Genomic DNA, 22,291 nt, shown 5'->3' with positions numbered 1-22,291 from the left:
AAACAGTACTCTGACCGCAGTTGTGAATGACAAACCCTGTTTTTTAACCACTTCAAGCTCCAAAATTCTAAGTGGAATCTGTTACCAATGACTAGACAAGGGCAATTCAATACTCACGCAACTATAGGCTACATCTTTTCATGTTTGTTTCTTTTTAAGTTTGCTGAAGTCATGTTAAACTTATTGGTTGAAGACAGCTACAAGGTGGAAATTGTGTTTATACCAAGAGTGTACTCTGTGCTGTTATTATGAATGGTGTAACCATAAGTTGAACGCCCCTGAAGTCATACGATTTGGAATTTGACCATAACTTTCACAAGAAATAGTAGGTGTCCCGTGCAGCTTTTCTTATGATTTTATAAACACGATACACTAAACTCACTTTTGTGTTGATGGCTGCGTCAAAATAATCAATAAAAACTGTAACTGTTTTGCAAAAGGGTGGGAAAGCTGTGTCGATCCAATGACAAAGGGTTAACTTGCATGAGGTGTCTTCTGCTCTGCTGAGATGGTGATGATGAAGACTAAGAGGTTCCCAGTTTCTTCAAATAGGTCAAAGCAATCAATAAAATCTGTAAACTGAAACACCTTCCTGTTAACTGAAATCTCAATAGTATTTATGAGAGGGTTTCAGTAGTGTGTGTGAAAGCCTTTTACTTGTGTGTGTGAAAGCATTTCAGTCGTGTGTGTGAGAACACGACATTTTACTCGTGTGTGTGAAGTGAAACTTGGAAAATAAATGGAGATGAAACCTGACAATAGTTTATTCAAAAGAAATTACCAAAGCAAAGCAAAAGTATTTTCAACTTCATCAAACATTTCATGCAAGTATTTTTATTTTGAATGATTTTCTCTTTTTGTCAAGTTTCAAGCTCAACACGTTTATTATCAGTTTCAAGTTTTATTTTTTCAAGAACAAATTTTGTTTTTTCAAGTACAAAACTTGAACCCAATCTACCTCCATAGCTTCACCCTTGCCAGCTTTAGTTTTATATATATTAACACCATTCTCAGTCAAAAGCAATCAACATTTTTATATTCCACCAGATAGTAGTGGATTGTAGCATTTTTGAAAAAAAATAATATAAAAAATATTTTTGTTATCATCTGGTTTTCTTCTGCTCCACAGCTGCAGTAAAGCTTCGAGTTACAGTGTATTTGCCAGCAAGTGCATAAAACGTGATAGGTAGTAATTAAATTGGAAGAGGCTTAAATTAAATTAATACATCGCAAGAACCGATTTACTGGGATGCTATTAAGGATTGCGTTCATTGGGTATTTATTTAAAAGTTGCTTGAAATGAAATTATACTTTGACGCCTATTGGTAGGGGCCACGAGCAAAAAATGACTCTCACGTAATCTAAAGATTGACCGCCAGACGGCAGCATTGGATCTTCCAAACTGAAATAAACTGTGACCCGACCATTCGTGTGTAAAGGCCTACTATCTATCTCCCAGATCGCTGTTTACTGTACTGAGAGGGAATTGGTTACACCTTCATTTGGGTTAATGCTACACCGAATATATGATTGCACTAAGCTAACCAATATTTACATAATATTATGCTATGCTTATATGCTTGAAGAACAATTTGCATTTGTATATAGAAATAACTATCTCATATACAATGCAGTCAAATTTTAAACGTATAGGCCTATAGTGTAATAAATAAAAGTAATATAATGTGTAATATAAAGTAATATTTAAATATAAAAACAACAACAAGTGTGTGATTTTAAACAGAAATACCAGGAGAGGCCAAAATAGGTTCGATTTTTTTTTAATGAAAGACAGGCCATTCAAAAGAAACAATGTGCGTGTTTGTAATGTAATATAAAGTGCATGAAGTTTCAACCAATCGGAGAGGAGTGCGACATCTTACGTCACGAATAAGGGGCGGGCAAATAGTACGCCGATTTGACAGTGTGGTCGTTGGATAAGTGGCACTGTACCCTGCTTGAGTGCCGGTGAAGACGGACAAATAGGCGCACCGATGAGCAAACGATCTGACATTACACGAGTTCTGATCCAAACATTCGGCATCGTTGCCTGGCAAGGCACGGAATAATAAGGTGGACTAACGTTAGCAGTAAAAGGCGAGGTGTCGTGGACACGTTTGGAAGGAGGATAGTAAAAGGACGGAGCCACAGGTAGGAAAGCTGCCGTGGCAGAAGATCTCAAAGTGCAAGCTGGTCATGTAGATTTTAGTCTCTGACCCGAGCGACGAGTTTCAGCTGCGGAACGGCGCAGGTCGAACACAAGCAGAAGCGAGAAGACTTTGCACGCTGTTCCGCCTCTCGGTCCAGTCGACCGGGCTCCTGGTCCAAGGAAAAGCCACAATGTCCAGGAGAAAGCAGAGCAAACCCCGACAGATAAAGCGTAAGTCAGATGAAATCACTTGTTGTTTTGTCGTATGCGATATTTGCTCGGTGTCAAACTTGTCAGACAAAATCGCCTGTAATGCACATAGGGACCGCTCCATCCTAAAAGTTCATAAACAGGACAAAATCCAACTATAATGCATGATTTTAATCTACAGTAGCAGAGTTTTATTGTGCATTTTCAAAGCAGGCAATATATTGCGTTTTATATCTTATAGAATTTACCTTGCAGTGCAAATGAAACAAGACTCCCCCCCCCCCCCCCCGTGTGTGTCACACTAAAAAAAAAAAAAATACACTGCAATGTTCTCATATAAATACTTAGGCTCGCATTGGCAGACAGAACTGTAGCCGAGACTTCCTGTTTAATTCTGTTGTGAAAACGTCAGTATTCTCTGAGAAAGCCGATGTGAACAGAGATAAAGCAGCGATCCGATGTGAGCCTTGATAAAAATTAAAATTGGATCTTTTTTATTTGTTTTCTGTCTGAGGCAGCGCCAAGGCCGCCGGTGAATTTCCCCGCTGGCTTTTCACTTTTCTTTTCTTTCTTTTCCCCCAGAGATGGTGTATTAGATAGCCCGATCTTTCCTCCGTTGCTGCTTACAATTAGACAGTTTTACATATTTCTCCTTTTCATTCAATAATTATTGGGTTCAAATGTGTTTTTGTTGCTTTGCTGTTTTAATTATTCACTGTTCATCAAAAGTGCATTTTTCTATAAACTAGTTTTGTACCTTGAATGCATCATTGGGGAAAATACATTGCAGTCTGTTAACAAAACGATTGAGGTATCAAGCCCACTCTCTCTCTCTACGTTTCATTGAAGCATCACCTGGATGTTTAGAACTGCATAGCATCACTAGACAAACATAAGTTTCAGGAGCTATCAATGTATGTTTGTGTTTTGTATGCAGTAGTTGACCAGTCCCGAACTTTTAAATGCAATAACTGATTAACAAATGACAATTAAACAATTGGGCTGGTGATGGAAGAAAAGTTACAGTTACTAGTAGATTCTGTAAAAACCATCACTGATCAATAAATGGTTTATTGTAATTTGAAAAGAGATTGCGCAACAAGAAGTGCAAGTTTGCACTCATTTAAGAAGCTGTTAAAATGATATTTCTTGAACTTAAAACTGGTGGGATTCCTCCCATTTTATTAGTTATTTCATATTGTTAGTTACAGACTTTTCTTTCATCAAAATCAAACGACTATGTTGTTCAGCCACAGATTAAAATGAAACAAGTGCACTCTCTCTCTCTCTCTCTCTCTCTCTCTCTCTCTCTCTCTCTCTCTCTCTCTCTCTCTCTCTCTCTCTCTCTCTCTCTCGCTCTTATTCCCAAAATTTGTACGAGCAATGCACCACATTTTTGTGCTATATTTAAAAAAAATATGACTTTGGCTTTCATGACGAAAGTGCCCAATATCATCAATACCTTTCTTCACTAAGTTTTAGTTGCTGTAAATCGCTAGTAGACAGTTTGGGAAGTGGTGAGGTCTGGAAAGGCATCCCAGAGCAAGCGGCTACTAAATCCCAGCTTGAATTTGTGTGTATGAGTGACAACAAGAGACACAGGGAGAGCATACTGTATTGTGTGTTTCCATCTCAGGGGTGTCATGGCCATCTTTATCAGCGCTTCTGGTCCCTCATGCTTCCCTGTGCAGCAGGCCTGGCTGTAGTCGAGGCCAACCAGCTCTCAGCCTCGTGACTCTCTTGTGATTTGGCAGACATTTTGATAGGAAAGAGTGTGGAGTGATAAGGACAACTTTGTTGATCTGGGTTTTGAGGGGGTCCAGCAGAGGTGTAGGCCTGTGCTGCTACAACTACATTAGCACTAATTAAAGCAGCGGGTCCACTGTGTTTTGTGTTTGATCCATATTTTTACTGAAGTGAGGTATTGTTAATGGAAGGTAAGGTTCTGCAAGGTGGTACAACTCTATCTTCCTTCTGTCCCTCTTCAGAACAATGCAACATTTCTGCTGTGTTATTTTTCGACAATGCAGGAATGATGCTTAAAGATGATGATGATTGATCTGTTCTGTTATGTTCTAACCAACATTGCTGCAGATGCAGGCAATTCCTGCATGAAAATGATTGGAAAGCAGTCCATTTTTTTATGTTAAATTTGCATGTTCCACAAGACACCAGCGTAAGGAAAAGCAGAAGGGAACTGTCATTCAAAGGCATAAGGACTCCAGTGCATACTAATGTAGTGTCCAGTACCAAAAACTGCCGGTAGCGCTTCCACTAGCTGCACATGAGCAGGAGACTGAAACACAGCACTCATAGAAGCTTTAAACGTCTACAATGGCTTTGTCCGAATGTGCACAGTATTCCCTTTGGAGCAGTGGTCCCCAACCCCTGGGGTGCGGACCCGTAGCGGTCCGTGGATCATTTGCTACCAGGCCGCTAAAGAAAGAATGAATAATTAGCAGTACTTCCATTTTATTTATCTGAACCTGAAAGAGCTTTTATTTTGAAAATAAAAAATAAAAAATGGATCGGATTATCCCCTACACCTCGGTGACGTGAACATTACATAACATTACCCACAACGAGGGAACTATTTTCTATAGTGTAAGACTATATGAATGAGGGGTTACGGGGAAAGGGTGTGGACATTCGGATGCAGCTAATGTCATTTATTTTACCAAGATATTTTTAAGAGCTACCAATGACCACAAAGGGCGGGTGCATGGTCGTCACTTTCCCGCGCATTTAGGTCCTAGCGCCCAACGAGCTGCGGACAGGCTAGCCGTTGACATGCCTTGTCACTCATCACCGAAGGGAAAAAGTTAAATGTCTTTTTACACTTCTGTGAATATGAAGTGAATGTTAGAAAAGTTTTTTTCTACACTGCACTTGCTGTTTACAATTCTTCAAATGTTGCTTACCTGCCTGTACAGGTAAGTTTTACGAAGGAAACAACAGATTGATCTAACTTCATTATTTACTGTTTGAAAATAGTCGTGAAATGACAGCCCACCAGTCTTCCAGAGCCCGTTGTCAGTGTTTCAGGCTTTCCAACTGTAGCGTACTTGTAAGTTTCCTTTCGAGACTCTTGTGTTTGCATTGCCTGACATGTGATGTTGTTTTTGTATGCACTTTTGTTCAAACCACCCAACAGCCTCTTTACAATGAAGTCGTACATGAGGACAACATCAGTACGTTGGGTTTCAGGCTTTCTCGTGGCCAATAGAAGAAGCGGATGTTTGTGAAGCAGATAGATATTTGTCTGTGCCTTTTTGTGCGTCATCCTCCCCTGCAGTTGGAGATCTTTGAGCCTGATAAGGCTTCTCTCCTTGATGGACCGATAGGAGCGAGAAAGGGAGGGGATTCGGAAGGCGGGGTAGGCAGTCAGTCAGCCAGCCAGCCAGCCCACTGAGGCTGGATCCCTGGGCTTATATTTTGCCAGTTGAGATGGGAGACATGATAAAACATGGCAGTGATCCCTGCCGGTGATAACAGAAAGCAGAAGAGAGAGGAAGAGATGAGAGGTAGGGCAGATGGAAGGAAAGATCCAGATTGGAGGGCGCATTTTAATTACATTTGGCTGTTGCGTGCCATTCTTCCAGCATTGTCGCGCTGTTGTCATTAGTTTTGTTTGCGATTGGCTGGGGGTGGATCCCCAGATAAGTAAAGAGGAGAAAGGCAGAGCCAGGGTGATAAAGGAGACAAGATGCAGAGGAGTGGACATAGTTGTATGGTGGGGGTAGGTAGAGATAGAGTGAAAAGCGTGCAGAATACATAGCTGTTAGATGAATGTGTTGTGGTGTGTTTTTAATGGCAGTGCAGCCTGTTCTGCTGCTCCCCCACCCTTCTGTGGAAGATGTTTCAGGCTGATAAGAAGGCCTGCTGATGATAGATAGATAACAGCAGGCAGATCCACAATGCTGATTGTGTGCCTCTGTGTGTGTGTGTGTGAGAAAGCTTGGTTTCTATGACAGCCAAGCCGGAGCTTCTGAGGTCAGCATGAATAATAGCTGCCCTCCTCCAGCTTAAAGCAAACCTGGAAGCCTGCAAGATCAGACGGAAGGAAATCTCGAAGCCAACCTCCTCTTTTTTTTTTTTTGTCTACTCTTATTTTCCCCGGTAACTTCATAAAAGTTCATAAATGAGGTTTACGTTTGTGAGATGACAGGCACACTCATGTTTATAGGTTGTGGTTCGCATTGTGAAAGCAAAGTTATCAGTCACGTAATTGTTTCATGGATACACAACCGAGAATTGAATTGTCATGCTTTAAGCATGTCGTTCTCTCTCCCTCCCTTCCTCTCTCGCTCTCTCTCTCGCTTTCTCTCTCGCTCTCTTGCTCTCTCTCTCGCTCTCTCGCTCTCTCGTTCTCGACACACACACGCACACACACACACAGACACGCAGCACGCACGCATTGTGCCTCGATGCCTTGTTTTTTCTTCTTTGTTCTGCTTTTAGCTTGATGTGAACTTGCGATAAGCCACGGGGCCCGATCTCCGGTACAGATAGAGATTGCCAAGCACGATTAAAGTTGTTATCTGGCCAGAGCAGGCAGGAGCCTAGGCTCCACCGCAATAACAACAGGCCTCGGTTGGAGCAGCCAGGGTCTGGACCCTGGCAATCAGTTCCACTGGTAATGGGATTAATGTTGTTGTATAATTAGATGATAGGTGTGAATGCGCTTCAGTCTTTTCTCATTCATTCAAACCGTATCTTTCTCCTCCTCCTTCTCCCTCGCCTCCCCTATCTCTTTCTTTGCACCCCTTAACAAGCATTGTCGTTGATTAATTAAATTAAAATTAATACCATGTCTTACTCATTCCGATAAAGTGTAAGATAGAGTTGACATGTTCGGAAATTTTTATGTTTGCGGATGCTTATCGCCAATTTTCCCTTTTAAATCCTCTTTTCTCTTTAAGAGAGCAGCCAGTGCGAGTGAGGAAAAAGACGAGTAAAGTTGCTGATTCAGCAAGATGACTCACATTTCGTTTGATTCTACTGGCAGATTCTGAACAAGCAAGATGGCGTCCGATTTGGTTATTGGAACTTAAGTCTTCTCGTTCCTATGATCAGATAGCTAGCTCTTGCTTGAGAGCTGCATATAACTGTAGTCAGTAGAAAACCAGTGGTATGCATGCACATTTCGTGTGCTTTGTGGAGTTTGTAAAAGTCCATAAGATGGACCGCCCCAAAATTTGACATCATTGTGGGCATACCTTCTTTTATCTCAATCTCTAAATACATATATACACATATATACACAGTTTATATTATGTATGCATCGTGTTTATTTGAGCACAGCCAACAAAGTGTGTGTGTGTGCATATGTGTGTGTGTATGGATGCATGTGGACATATGGTCGAATATACTCAAAAAGGGAAGTTGGCGAGGTTACATAGGAAACACCATTTGTGCTCAGAGTGCAGATGAGTTATTACCCTTTCCTGCTATTTACCCAGGGAAAAGCTTGTTGAATCGGCCCAGGGCACACAGCGTCATCACAACGTCACCATTGGCCTCAAACCGAGAGACGCACACCTTGCAAAATGACGTATTATTAATCATTTTGACCCCTGGTAAATTATATAGAAAGAATGGAGCAGAAACCCGGAACTACAGCCTCTGGATATTTTCAATTATCTTTGTTGATGGTGTGAGTGGGCCGGGCAATATGGCAAAAATATATTCACCGTCTAATTTTTCCATCATCGTTCGAGCTTAATTGTTGTCACCATTTTTTTTCTTTTGTTGCACTGAAAACTGAAGGTAATGAAGATGATTATTTTACATAAAATACTCAACAGTAAAACAAAAGTAGAAAAAATGTTAATGTGGAAAATGGTGGCTTGTATTCTATAGTGCTTATGAAGGTTTGCAGAACCCAAAATTCACAAATTACCCTCTTGGGAAAAATGAAAATAAAATGTAAACATGCGGCTGAATGTGAAGATTGGTTGGATTTTCATGCTCTCCGTAAAATTCCTTCGCTGGTACGATTAAATCGATTTGTTGCATTGTCGTGTTTTGTGGGTCCTGACCACTGACACATGAGCTTAATTTATTCCGTGTCACTTTGGAGATATCCAAACCAGCGCCACACAACCAACGTTGAGTGACGTGAACAAAAGAACTATGAACTTTTCATTTTTGGAATGACGAACTTAGTTAAATAAATCCAGTTATGGATTATGAACTGAACAAGTTCTTTTTAAAATGTATGAACTGAACTTTGAACTTGTTTGTGTCAAAAATGAAGTTTCCCGACACTGGCACACACACACACACTCGTAAATCTTTGCCACTCAATGAGATACGGCCTCTTACTGTATAATTGTCGGACATTCATCATATTTCGATTCTACAAATTCTACTATAACTCAAAATGGACGCAGCGATAGACAGAGCAAAAACACGTCTTGTGTTGTAGTTCCATCATCTCCAAAATGACACCTTAAACATTTTCACCTCCTCACTCTGGTGGGACTGGCAGCTCCACGGATGAGCTCAAGCGGTAATTACAAGTCTGTCGGCTCTTCCCGAGGAGCTTTGAGAGGACTTAGATCACAGATGACATATGAGACACTGTGGAAGTTTGACTTGACCAACCCCAAAATCCTATATCTTTTTTACATGAAGACAATTTGTAATTTTTGTAACGACACAAAGTTGATGCAAAATTTCTCTTTGCAGGCCACATAAAATGATATGGGGGGCCATATCTGGCCCCCGGGCCTTGGGTTTGATACCTATGTTATAGAGGATGTTTGTTTCGGAGACCGCTGGTCAGAATGCCATTGGACACATGAAGGTGTGTGGATAAGAGAGACTTACACATGCGCACACACACACACACACACACACACACACGGCAATTGTTATGACAAGGCCCCCCCAGTGGCGTTGATAAGACGGCCCATTCTCCTACTGTTCGGAATTCTCAGGTCTAGTACAGCACAGCCTGTTTTTACAGCTCCACCTCTACACGCATGCCGAGTTGTACTCTTAAACAAGTTGCCTATTATCGATATGGTTGTGTCGAAAAGCGGAAAAGCCTTGAGGGGATAGCGGTCCCATCCAGATGGCGACACAAGTTGACATTTTGTGGCATGTGCTTTTTTGTATGCATGTCTTTTCCTTTCCCAGTTATATCTCTTTTCAAATCGCTCGTCATTCATACCACATATTCACTGAAAAAAAACTTTTTGGGACTTGTCCAAACAGCTAAGTAGCATAGCAATTGGTGTTAGGGAAGCATGTACATGAATAGACAAGCTTGCAAGCAGAATGTGCATGGACATGTGCGCATCCAGTGCATGTGACCTTTATAACAATCGACTCATTTGTAGTCAATTTTATGAAGGATTATGTGAAAAAACTATTAAATTATACTAAATTGTTTTGGGATGGGGGCGGCTCGGTGGAGCACTGGGTAGCACGTCCGCCTCACAGTTAGGAGAGTGCCGGTTCGATTCCACTTCCGGCCCTCCCTGTGTGGAGTTAGCATGTTCTCCCCGGGCCTGTGTGGGTTTTCTCCGGGCATTCCGGTTTCCTCCCACATCCCAAGGACATGCCTGGTAGGCAAAATAATAATACAATAATAAAATAATATTCTTTCCCGTCATCCGTGATAGAATCGAAGTCGTAAAATAAAACTATAGTTTGAAAAATAAAAAACACATCTTGATCTTGAAGGTTGTATTGGAAGGAGGAAATTGGGAGGTTGAGAGTCAGTCAATGGGGTGATAAGGGTGACTCAGCATCATAGACAATGGGAACTAGAAAGACGAGATGCCGTATGATCTCCTGGGATCCTCCTTAACAGAGGAGCTTAGACTAGTGGCACCTCTTATCAGTCTCTCTAAAACTGACTTTGCCTTTTCCCTTAGATCACCCTTAGTAATATGTGTATGGAAAATAACAAGTCAAGCAATAACCAGCATTTTTGTTAAATTCCTAAAAAGAGACTGTTGTTTGTGTGTGCTTCCCCCTCTGTTTTATCAGCTGCAGACAAGACCTCCGGAAGCTCAGTCAGTTGTTGCAGTTACATCTGGCTACCAACAGAGGATGATAAAAGCCATAAATAATGCGTCCTTTTTTAAAAAATGCAATATTTATTTTCTGGATGGCAACTTAACAAAGTAAGCACCCCTCTCTAGTGTCGGTTTGTATATTATAAGCAAGACTTGTGTGAGTGTGTGTCCATGCAAAAAGATTGTCTGTGCGAGAAAAAAAACAGTTGTTGTACTTTTTATGTGTGGAATATTGCTGTCTGAAATACAGTAATATAGAACTCAAGGTTCCCTTTCATTGCATGCATCATTTGTTTATTTAAATCATGTCTACTACATCTTTTAAGTTTGTCAAATAATATGCACAATTTCAAGTTGTGCATACGCGTGTACCCACGCTATGATTTCAAATCGCAAACATAGTTTAGTCATTTTTCGAAGGTTCATGTCACAGCTTACAGAATGTTAACTTGGTTAACCTCAAATAAAATAAAAATGTCTACACAAATGTTTTTATTTTGTTACATCACCGAACATACCAGTTTAGACAAACTCAGACAGCCTGAGCTGTCACTTTCCCCATGTCACCGTTTTACTATATAAATGACAGAGACGCAGAATGTCACCACAATCCTTCACCTATTCCACCTGTGTCTAAGAAACTGCAAAAAAAAATTAAGCGAGTCGAGTCAACGTTGTCCTATGTGAAGCTCACAAGTGTTTGCCAAGCAAGTTGCAAGTCATAAAATCAGCAACTCAAGTGGACTTGAGTCCAAATCATATAATTTGAATTCCCCATTTCTGTAAATATCCCACTTTTGTCATAGCACAGTTGCAATTTATGTCAAGATCTTTGTGTGCTGTAGATAATCTGGTCGATTATGACCAGTCAGCAATGACCTGATTATCCAATGTAAAGAGCAAAGGCAGGCATTCGGTCAGACTGACGGGAGGTCCTTTCTGGATGCCGGATTTTCTTTCAAGCTCAGAAGTGTTAATATCTGAATTGAAATGACATATTTTAGCACACATACCTATTTTTGAGGTAAAATAAAAATGTGAGTGTGAATGGTTGGCTGTCTTTATGTGCCTCGCGACTGACTGGCGACCAATCCAGAGTTTACTCTGCCTCTAGCCAATTCATTTGGGATAGGCTCCAGCCAAACCCCAATGAAGAAAATGAATGGGTAGATAACATTAATAATGATAATAATAATAATAGAATGCATTTCTTTGCAATTTTCCATTAAAATACTTCTTCCCTTTTCCTCCTGATGACCAAGATAAAACTAATTTGTACTTTTCAAGCTTATTAAAGCCACACTGTGATACCATCTTTTTGGAGTGTGTTGATCCAATATAACTTAAGAGTCCATCGAGGCAGGATGTTTGACTGTAAACACAACACAGCCTCGTAGATACAACAATTCAACATTAAATAACAAAGCCTGTTTTTTCTTTCTTTTCTGTATGCTGGTTTCTAAAGCCTATGACACCACCTTCAGCCCTCCACCTTGTGTTATTCCATCATTTTATCCTTTCACTAATTTTCTACTCCAAATAATCTTCCATCTCAGTCTTGATTTTTAAACTCTATTGCTCGCCTTCCACCTCAACTTCTCTATCACCTTTTCTTTCATTCCATCTATCTACTCCCCGCTTCCACCCCCTTTCTCTGTCTCCAGCCAGACCCCTAGCCTTGGTGAACCAGGTCTTGGCGGTATGATAATGTGGAAAGTTGAACTGGCCCCATTACAGCGAGGCTGATGGTAGGTCCGATAAGGGCGTTGATAATGGGTGCAGATAGCGCTGACACAGCGGTCCAATAGCCTCGCCCTGCCCCCCCCCCCCCCTCCCCAGCCCTCCCCATTATCATTCCTGCCCACCGATGGGCTCCCAGAACGCTATCTCCTCTCCATTTCCACTCCTGCGACAGATAAGGATGGAAATACTGACTTCATAGCTGACTGATTAAAGTGTCTGCCTTTCTTGATAATACACAGATAAATTATGTTTCTTTCCTTTCTGTTCTTCTCTCACTCTCTATTGAGAGAAAAGGGGTGGGTGTAGCGGGAAGAAAAACCTCTATTCTTTTCATTTCTCTTTTCCATTGAGGAGCAATATGAAGTGCAGAGAGATTGCTGAAGGAGGAATGGCACGTTCCGTACTGGTCATCTGATTGGAGAAACTCACTTGATATGTCGATGTGTGTTTTATTAACACATCCGTGTGGCATCCACATACACGAAAGCCGAAAGAAAATTTTGAATTACAGGCATTTCCTGTCAGAAGAAAGAGATGGCTACAAATGTAGTAAAACATAGAGATGGACAGACAGATTGCTGTTTGTCGCCCCGTGAACTGCAGCTCGAGCCATTTCCAGGTCGACCTTTTTCTTTTAATCGCTGATCGTGCCACTTTGATACCAGGAGAGATCACTGACGGATATGCTCCCTGCATCCAAATCCTCAAACCCATTTGCGTTTTATCCCCCAACTCGCTCACCCTTTTCACTATTTTTTTAAGCTCTCCAGCCATCAGTCTGTCTGACTGAACCTCTGTCATCTCTTTCTGCCCCTTCCCACAAAGAGAAATTCCTTCTTCTGGTTATGATCTTGGTGGCAGGAATGACCATGGGTAATGCCACGATCAAATCATAATATAATACATCACCACCTATGGAGATGTATTTGAGTGTTGGGTCCATCTGTTTTTTTAGCTTCATTTTAGTCTCTACTTCAGCTTGTCAAATTTATCTTCTTGAAGTGTAAGCTACAAAACAATCTTCTTGGTACTAAGAACATGTAAAAGCCCCAACACACAGAAGAGTTTATCCATTATTTTTCTAAACTTTTTTGGTATCATTAGGGTAGAGATTAAATGTTTTTTAGGCGTTTATGATTTACGATTCAAAATTTTACTGTACTTTTAACGTCTGGAAAAAAATTATTGTTTCAGCGTATTAGCGTCTGGATAAAAAGTATCTGTTTCGGTTGCATCTGGTGCTCGCTGCAACAGCAGATGTTATCAAACCATCAATCCAACAATTTTCTATACAAGTTGTCCGCATTTAACGCCACCGATGAGATGTATCCTATCCTTAATTGGTTGCGCGGCAGGGTGGCCTGCTCACCAGCAAATTGTACATTTAGACAAACAACCATTCATTTTTATACCTATGGGCGAATTAGAATGTTCACGTTGCCTAATGTGTGGTTTGGGAATGTGGGAAGAGTTTAGAGATTGTGGTGAAAATCCATCAAAAAACGATCTTTTTACTATGAGGCCGCTTTTACAATGTGCTGCCTTTGGCAATCTCAAGGCTAAATAAATCTAGAAGCCAATCCAAAGATGGGTTAATCATCAATGAAGGCAAGTCTTTTTGCGCAACCGTCCAGCTGGCAAACATTGCCGTGAAATCAAATGACATCTGCTTTCTAAACTGCTCACTGTCTGGAGATAGGAATTTTATTGACAAAGTTGCAGGTGCACTGGTCCTCCCATTTTGTGTTGATGTCTGTCACCGCAGATCAGCTGTTCCTTTGTAAGCTGACATTTTGTTATGGGGTGTAAAAGGATTCCTGATGATGACTGAAGAAATGTTTGTGTGACAGAGATCACAATCAAATTATTTCATAATTTATTTACTTACGTTTGAAACTTAAGTGTGAAAATACAATGTGGCTTCTCAAACAAGTTGTGCCTGTGATGGTTACGCTATGCGAGAGGATGCAAAACATGGATCCAACCACTAGTCCATGCCAAAAGCATCAAAGGGGAAGTCAACCCCCAAATTTTCTTTGCAGTAAAATGTTCTGTGCAGCTCAACTAGTGGACTCAATGTTGTGTCGTTTGTGGAATATGAATTAAACAGGCAAAATTAATTTGTTTTTAATCCATCTCAGTGGGCGGCCATTTTGCCACTGACTGTTGCCAGGTCTCAGATCATAAGACCTGAAAACACAGATCATGCATAACTGATGCATTTATAGCCTTTATTGAAATTGTCTGTCATGCGATAACATCGTCCATGTTACAACATCGTACAATTACAGTTGGTGACCCTGTCAAGTTAGTCATGATCCAAACATCAAGCGATGTTGTGTTCTCCAACCGGGAGTGCTGGAATGAAACAACATGCTGTTAGCCCAGGCCACACTAGCTGACCTTGATAGATTAGAGTCAGAGAGGCTTTTCTGTCTGACACATAGCAATGATAAGCCCGTCTACGCGAAATAGTTTTCCTCTGTCAGAATGATGGTTTCAGTCTGGGAGTGGACAACGTTGTTGTTGTGTGTGCACATGTGCATCTTCTACCAAATCTTTCCATTTGTGCCCCCAAGTAGGCATCTTCTGTTCCACCTTAATAGGTCAGCTCTTTATTTTCCTCTTGCACAGAATCTACTTTGCACATATGCAAACATTTCTCTGCAACAGATCCCTGTACATTACCTCACCATGGATAAAGAAAATCGGATTCAAGTTACCTTTGATACAAAACCACGTCTTGCGTTTGTGTCCCATGTGTCTCAGTCCGCAAAGGACTGGGAGTAGACATCTGAAAAGGAAAGAAAATAGAAAGCACAAAAAATGATAAAAAGTGTAGATACACCAGGGACTGGGTTGTGTAGGAGTTAATATCAATGTTATCTATCTGTCTTTTTTCACTCAGCAAACCCTTTTGTTGTTTTTAGGCCTTATCTCATTGCACCAAAATGCCAAGAACAAAAAGAGTCCCAAGAAAAAAAAAATCGGTGTGGATTATTCATGTAGTTAGGAAATTAGGAACAACACAGAGAGGTGTTTGTCATTCTCTGGCAAGTTTTGGTCATTTTTTAAAATAATTATATTGTTTTTTTAATGTACAATCTGCTATTGTTTTGTATTAGTAGAATGCACACAAGCGCACTCTGGTGGATGCAGATAAACTCAGTCCCTAATCTATTGCTAATAGAGAGCCAAGAACCCATGATGGACAGGTTTTAGTTTCCCCAATGAAGGGCTGCAACATCAGCGATGCATGAATGGGACACTTTGATTGCCCTGCTTTGTGGCACAGAGACATCAGATGGCGTCTCAACTGAAGACACAGCGACAGGCAGGTCAACAGCTTGACCTCGCTTTACATCTGAATCACTAATTGTATCGGCGCTTAACACAATACCTATGAAGTCCCAGCTGACCAGCATCTTTTTTGCTCATGAATGTTAGGTTGACCTATTAAAAGTAATCACTAAGTTCCTATGATGCAAAATAGTGGTACGGAAGTGCAACATTTTCTTTTTTACCCAAAACCTCATATTTTTTAATAATACAGTAATACATGTTGTCTCTTTTTTACCAATTTAGATGCCAAGGACTTAAAGAGAAAGTCGCCCCAAAAAATGTGGCAAACCACACATAAGCAATCAAATGCAGACACATACATTCAAAAACACAAGCAAGGAAAAAGTCATTAATACTAGGACTCTATACAAACAACAAATACAAACAGAAAACAATCTACTGTACTAAATAGGTGGAGCCTACCTGTTTGAAAAGGAATGGAAAGAAGTAAAATTTATTTAATCCCACCCCCTATCAAATTGAATAATTTCAAGAAGTACCAGCCTGGTGATTATATGGAAGGCATGAAAATCCGACCAGTCTTCAGAGTCAGCCGGGGCCTCCAGCACACTCCTAAGCACACCAGAAATAATTTTTACATCTGTTTAAATTTTTTCCTCCATTTTCCCCAAATGGGTAATTTGTGTATTTTGGGTCCTGCAGCCTTTTTTTTTACGCAAAGACGATAGATGATAGTATGAATCTCATTCTATGACCCTTTGGCAGTATTTGCATACTATCCTCAAATGCTAGAGTTGTCGCAATTTCATTTAGCTATCGCTTCCATTTGGACCTGGCCTGAAGCTGTTCACCAAAAGTCATTACTTATTTGCATGGGCATTTATGTATATCTTATGCAATCATGTTTGGCACACACTTATGTGAATAGTCTTTAAAAACACAGAGAAAGACAATATAACTAGAAAGAATAATAATACTGAAAACAGCTACATTTAATTTTTTATTCAGTTTGTCAAATTTCCCTCTATGGTACAGTGCATTGTTTTAACCCAGCACTCAATGTACAGTACGTCATATCCCTCAGTTGACCTGAATTAACAGCAATTGTAATAACTAAAATTATTTTGAAAGACATATTGACTCCCAGCTGTTGAAACCCAACAACCCCCCCTTGCTTTCTTCTCTCACACCAGTGTGACCCTTTACCCCCGACTATGTTCCGCTCACCTCTCCTTCGGTCACCACACTATTGTCTGCGTATTAGTATTAACGGCGGCAGTGTTCCCTGAAGTTAAACAATCTGCTGTAATCTATCAGTTCATTATCAGCACTATCTGAAAGCTAAGAAAGCTGGGCCGGGGCTGTGGCGCCGCTCTCTGGAGCTGATAAAATTTCAGAGTTCAGCGATGATGAATGCTAAGAAACTACACCCTCACTGCCGATGACGTCGACTTGGCAAAATACAGCAGAAGGAAGGGGTGGACAGAGGCGAAAAATTGGACGAGAGAGGAAGAGAGTTACATTGATGACAGGAAGAAAGAGAGGCATCAATCAGCAGTCACTAAATATGTTGTTTTTTGGCTTTCCTCTCTTATTGTTATTATAACTCATTTATCTTCACCTCTGTTGACCCATGTGTTTGGTTTGCACCCCAGTATTATTTTAGAAACATGAAATTGCTAAATGCTAACAATAAAAAAAAAAAAAGATCCCTACCAACCCTTGTTTCCTTTGGCTAGCCTGAACTGCTTCAAACTGAAGGTTGTCGTCATGGAAGTGGACGACTCCACAGTCTGTCCACATGAAGCCTCTATTCTGCTGCTAATTGGACTTGTCAGGCCTCAAAGTCCCACAATTATGATGCAGATGATAAAAGTGGTTAGAATAAAACATTCAACAGTGGAATAATGATGAATCAACCAGTTAATACTGGCCCCTTCTATTTTCTGACATTGTAATCATAAACGCATGAGAGAAGTTTGATTGTTTTAACAGCTGTTAGTCAGGAAGCATTTGTTTTGCTATAAAGGAATGTTTGATAATGTTTAAAATTGTTCTGATAGTTCTAGATCAGTAGGTGTCAACCAGAAGCCTGTTTTGGAAGGTGTGAAACATATACACCTAAAACTTGATTTTACACAGACTTTGGGGTCCAAAATTTGGAAATCAAGTGAACCCTGAAAGCGCGTTGTATAAAAAGTCAAGGAGACACATTTACTCGTATACGCGGTGGATGCAATGATTTCTGCAATGACAGTACTCTGTGACATCACAGAAACGTGCTGGCTAGCACTTGCAGTTTGCGGGGCAAAGAGTGAGATGACATGTCACCATGAGTCAGGAGGGAGTCAAAAGGTTTAATAAGAGTAAAGTCGTGCTTCATTTCAAGGTAGCTAGATGTTGATGAAATAAAACTTTCTGGTACAAATGAACAGTTTATTGAAAAGGAATCTCTGAAAGCACCCATTGTCCTCCAAATAAAATTTTACCTAGGGCCCCAATTTTGTCAGGGTTAGCACTGATGCAAAAGGTCCTCCAGTAAATACACTTCAGAAGAGCTAATATTGAAAGCTAATGCAAAAATTTTTCATTCTTGATAAATGTTAAGCTGCAAAAGAAATGAAACATTCATCTATGTCTCCTCCAGAAAGAAATATATTTTATATCCTTTTGTTATTAGTCTTTTCTGTAGATACAATAACAAGACAGTACAGTTGTAGTCTGACTTTGCACTTGCAGCCCACACAAACACACATGTGGAAAAAGGAAAAAAAAAAAAAAGAGTTCATGAGCATATAATAGAAGTTAATGCGTGGCAGGGCGCGGGCAGCTTTGTTCGCCAAAGTGTCAAGCTCTTAATAGAATCTGATAGATGTCTGTCTCCTCAGGCCTCTTGGGGACTTTTTTTGTGTGTGTGTGTTGTGTGTGTGTGGGGGGGGGGGATGGCACTCATTATGCCAATAGTCCCTCTTCCCCTTTCCTCCCACCATTCCTTGTCTTACTGTTATTCTATGAAGGAATAATTTGTCAATAATTGGCCGTGTCGTTCTCGTCAAGACGGTTTGATAAAGTGCCATTACTTTTGGGTCCGGGCCATAGAGTATCTCCTAAAAACGAGGGAAGCGAGGAAAAGGCAGCATGTGGCAGCAGATCTGTGGCAGCGATAGGGCCATTAAGCGCTTTAGAAGTATTTTAGCTGAACCCACACAAAGCAGAAATAGATAAATAAATAATTAAAGCTGGAAAAAAGTGGAACGTCAACTGCCAGAGAAGTGATATAGACTTTAAGAAATCATTTGGGAGGGGGAAAGATAAAAGATTATCCCTCTTTTCTGCAAACATATTGCTTCCTCAGCCATTGCTGAAACCGATTTGCTTACTCAAGCATTTTATGCAGGCATACTCTGAATGTGTGTGTGTGTCCCACACAAAGGCGTGCTAGGATCACACGCCGTTTATATAAAAAATATGTATTCTCTGTGTTTGCGTGCATATGTGCGTGTTGGTGGGGTGTATATTGCTTGTGTGAATCTGATCTTGCCTCAGTCACTCAGCGTTGTATTTCATTCATTATCAACTACTCTACAAAAGACAGGGATTTTGCAGAAATGTTCATGATCTTTAAAATATCACACTGACGCACATTTGATTGAATCTTCCTCACCTAGCACATTTCTCAGACCCGGCTAACCCAAGGGGTGCAGGTTTTGTCAGGGCCATCTTTTTTCTGGGGCTCAGTTCATATCACTACGTTACACGTGTTGCCAAAATTGTTGTTGCTCGTCCATTGAAGAAAGAAAAACAACTGGCACTGAAATAGCTTGATTTTACTCAATTTAATACAAATAAATAATGAGAATTAGGCATTGCTTTATATTTGTGGTCCAATCAAAGTATGTCAAAAACTGCCTTGGACAAAAGTGATTGTATCCTTAACTTTATATTTTGTTGCAAAACATTTTGATGCTAGGCATGAGCGAGTACTGATACCAGGCACCGGTATCAGACCGATACCAGCCGTTTCTAGGCATCGAGTACTCCCGCAGACTGCCAATACCAGTCAGAATACTCGCTGGCGCCCTCCTCTTGTGACTGGTCTACCATCGGGAAGTAAATACCATACATGGCTAGCAGAACATTTTGTGATTGCATTCACGTCAGTCCTGTCAAATGTAGATGGATGTTTCGTAGGTTTGTATTAATGCTTAAATTGCCTTAGCCGTCGGTTGATAACAACACGGACCCTGTTTTGTAGATGATAGAAATGAGTGCATCTTCATTTTTGTGGCGGCGCAGGGCCAGTTTAGCGTGCTTGTGAATTTGGTGGACTGCATTTTGCTTTGTACGCTGTCAATCGTCATTTTGATCAATTCAAGTGTCATGATCATTGTTGTTTTATTGGTTATTTTTCCTATGCCCCTACACGAAGGAAAGAACAATATACCTGTTGTGAAACATGGGGAAGGCTGAATCCACCTGTTCAGATAGAAAGTGCTGTCATAGGAAAGTATCTCCTTCATCTTGATTTCATTCATTTGCGGGATCTCGCTGATAACATCCGACTGACCTTTTAGTCAACTGGTCATGCTTTGCATACCCGCTTGTGATGCCATGCATGTTGCCTAGGATTGGGAAAGTCCATGTTGTTAACATACCATACAAATACGAATTAAGTCAGAAGTTTTATGAACAGACGAGACAAGGTTTGAGCTAGTTAGCCACAGTGGCTAAAAAAAGTGGATAGAAATATATTATAAATATTTAATACATCCAAATTCTTTTAATTTACTAAACCATTTGAACAGAACAAAAATCCCAAAAATGGTTTTGGAATGGATAAAGACACTAACATTAAACATCTAGATTTAATCCTGATCGTGGACAAATTGTAACAGCACAATCTATGGAAGAAAGTGTGTATTGTATGTTTGATGTCGGAATTGCATTTCAAATATTGATTTTCTACTTGTGTTGGCAATAATTTGCGAAAATGAAACTGAATAGAACAGAGTTCCATATGGAGGGGTAAAAAAAATACAATACTGGTTCATGGAGCAAATTTGAAGCTTCATTTCCCCAACACTAACAGTAATGAATGACTTCTGAATGGAATCAAATGGTTATCTGATTTACTTTTCTGAAATAAAGGTGTCAGAGCCTAACAAATGAATAATCCAATTTGATCAAAATGATAGAGAGAATTTACACTATATAGTAGCATTTTTTTCTACAGTTGAGGTGTCAAAATTAATTGATCATCTACAACTAAGCAACTAATTAGTTTTCATTAAATGTTTGTTATTCCACTACATATAGTTACGATTTTTCTTCAGTTGAGGTGTCAAAATTAATTGATTAGGTAATCTACAACTGAGCGACTAATTAATTTTCATCACATTTGTATTATTCCACCATTAGTTTGTATTTTTTTTTCGTTCATTAACAGGGTACCAACCTGTGTGTGTATATGTACGTACTAATACAAACTTCCGCTTAGTAGATTATGCTCCCAGTCTACGTTTATTAATCATATTTTACACTTGAATATATCTCACACAATCCTCACTGTGAAATTTTCCAAGAAAGGCCACTTAATCGCAGACATTCATCACAGATTTCACCTTGTATCTCTTTTCAAGTTCCTTTAATCAAAAAACAGGGCCAGCACTCTCAACCGCAAGATGTGTGTGTGTGTGTGTGAAGTGAGGTGTAGGGTAAACCCGGCATCTTGCATTCATTATTCATCGATGTATAGCTCTGCCATGGTTGGATAAGCTGTTGGATTCTTACTAAATTTCCATTATTCACTTCAAAAAGCCAAGCCACGTCAATCTCACCACTGATTGACACTGGCTGCCCCCTCCTTTCCTCAGTGCACATGTGCGCACACACACACACACACACACACACACACACACACACACACACACACACACACGCATACACACAAAACTGTAAAGACAATTATTAATCATCCCATCGACTCCTCACATCTCTGGCATTATTTGCAGGTTCATCAGAGAAATAATACAAAAGGAGTGCTTCTGTGCTTGGGTGGGGGTGTTTCTGGTTACCATGGTGACAAATGGAAAAGGTCAGGCATAGTTTATCTTATCAGTGATAGCGAATGGTTACTAATTACAGATAGGTACTACCGCCACTCGTTCCACTGGGCCTTGCCTTAAAACATTATCAGCAATCCACACCAGTGAGATATTAAAATAATGTCTTCCGTCATACTCTCTTGACCCCCCCTCCACACACACACACACACTGAACAAGGTGAGGCCTCAAAAGACATTAGACTCGACAAAGTCCTGCAAAGACTTGATGCTAACACAGATGTCAGCAGATGATGAGATACTGAGGTTACCATGAGTTAATCTAGTCAACAGTGTTTCATTTTAGAAGAGGAGGCACATGTTCAAAATCAGAAGAGGCTTAATCGACAAATAAAAGTGGGGTGGGTATCATACTTACATGCCACCAACGCAAAGGTTAACTTACCAAAAAAATACATTGATGGCAATGCAATATCCATAATCGGCTTTTATTTTGTTAGTTGGCCAGCATGGTGACGTGAGAGCTTGCTTGACTTGATTTCAGCTTGCCCTATCCGTCCGTCCATCCATCCATCTATCTGAACCACTTATCCTCACGAGGGTCATGGGATTGCTCGAGCCTATCCCGGCTGACTTCGGGCGGACCGGGGCACAAGGCACATACAGTTTAGACAAACAACCAATCATTGTGACTATCACACCTACCGACAATTTGGAGTGGTCAATCAGCCTGTCATGCGCGTCTTTGGAAAGTGGTTTGGTCATATGTGTTGTGTGCACTTTTTTTTTTA

General features: G+C 40.4%; 1 protein-coding gene across 1 annotated transcript in view; it reads left to right on the top strand.

Annotated features, from left to right (window-relative positions):
• The first annotated feature begins 1,930 nt into the window (after positions 1-1,930).
• Positions 1,931-22,291, top strand: part of zfpm1 (zinc finger protein, FOG family member 1) — a 67,935-nt gene continuing 47,574 nt past the window's right edge. Inside the window, exon 1 of the mRNA XM_061283846.1 lies at positions 1,931-2,380. Within this exon, the coding sequence (XP_061139830.1) occupies positions 2,341-2,380 (40 nt within the window). The 5' untranslated portion in view covers positions 1,931-2,340. The remainder of the gene's footprint in view (positions 2,381-22,291) is intronic.

Source organism: Syngnathus typhle, linkage group LG7, assembly GCF_033458585.1.
Source record: "Syngnathus typhle isolate RoL2023-S1 ecotype Sweden linkage group LG7, RoL_Styp_1.0, whole genome shotgun sequence".
NCBI classification, from domain to species: Eukaryota; Metazoa; Chordata; class Actinopteri; order Syngnathiformes; family Syngnathidae; genus Syngnathus; species Syngnathus typhle.
Note: the sequence above shows the minus strand (reverse complement) of the source record. Positions and strands in the feature narration are given on the sequence as shown.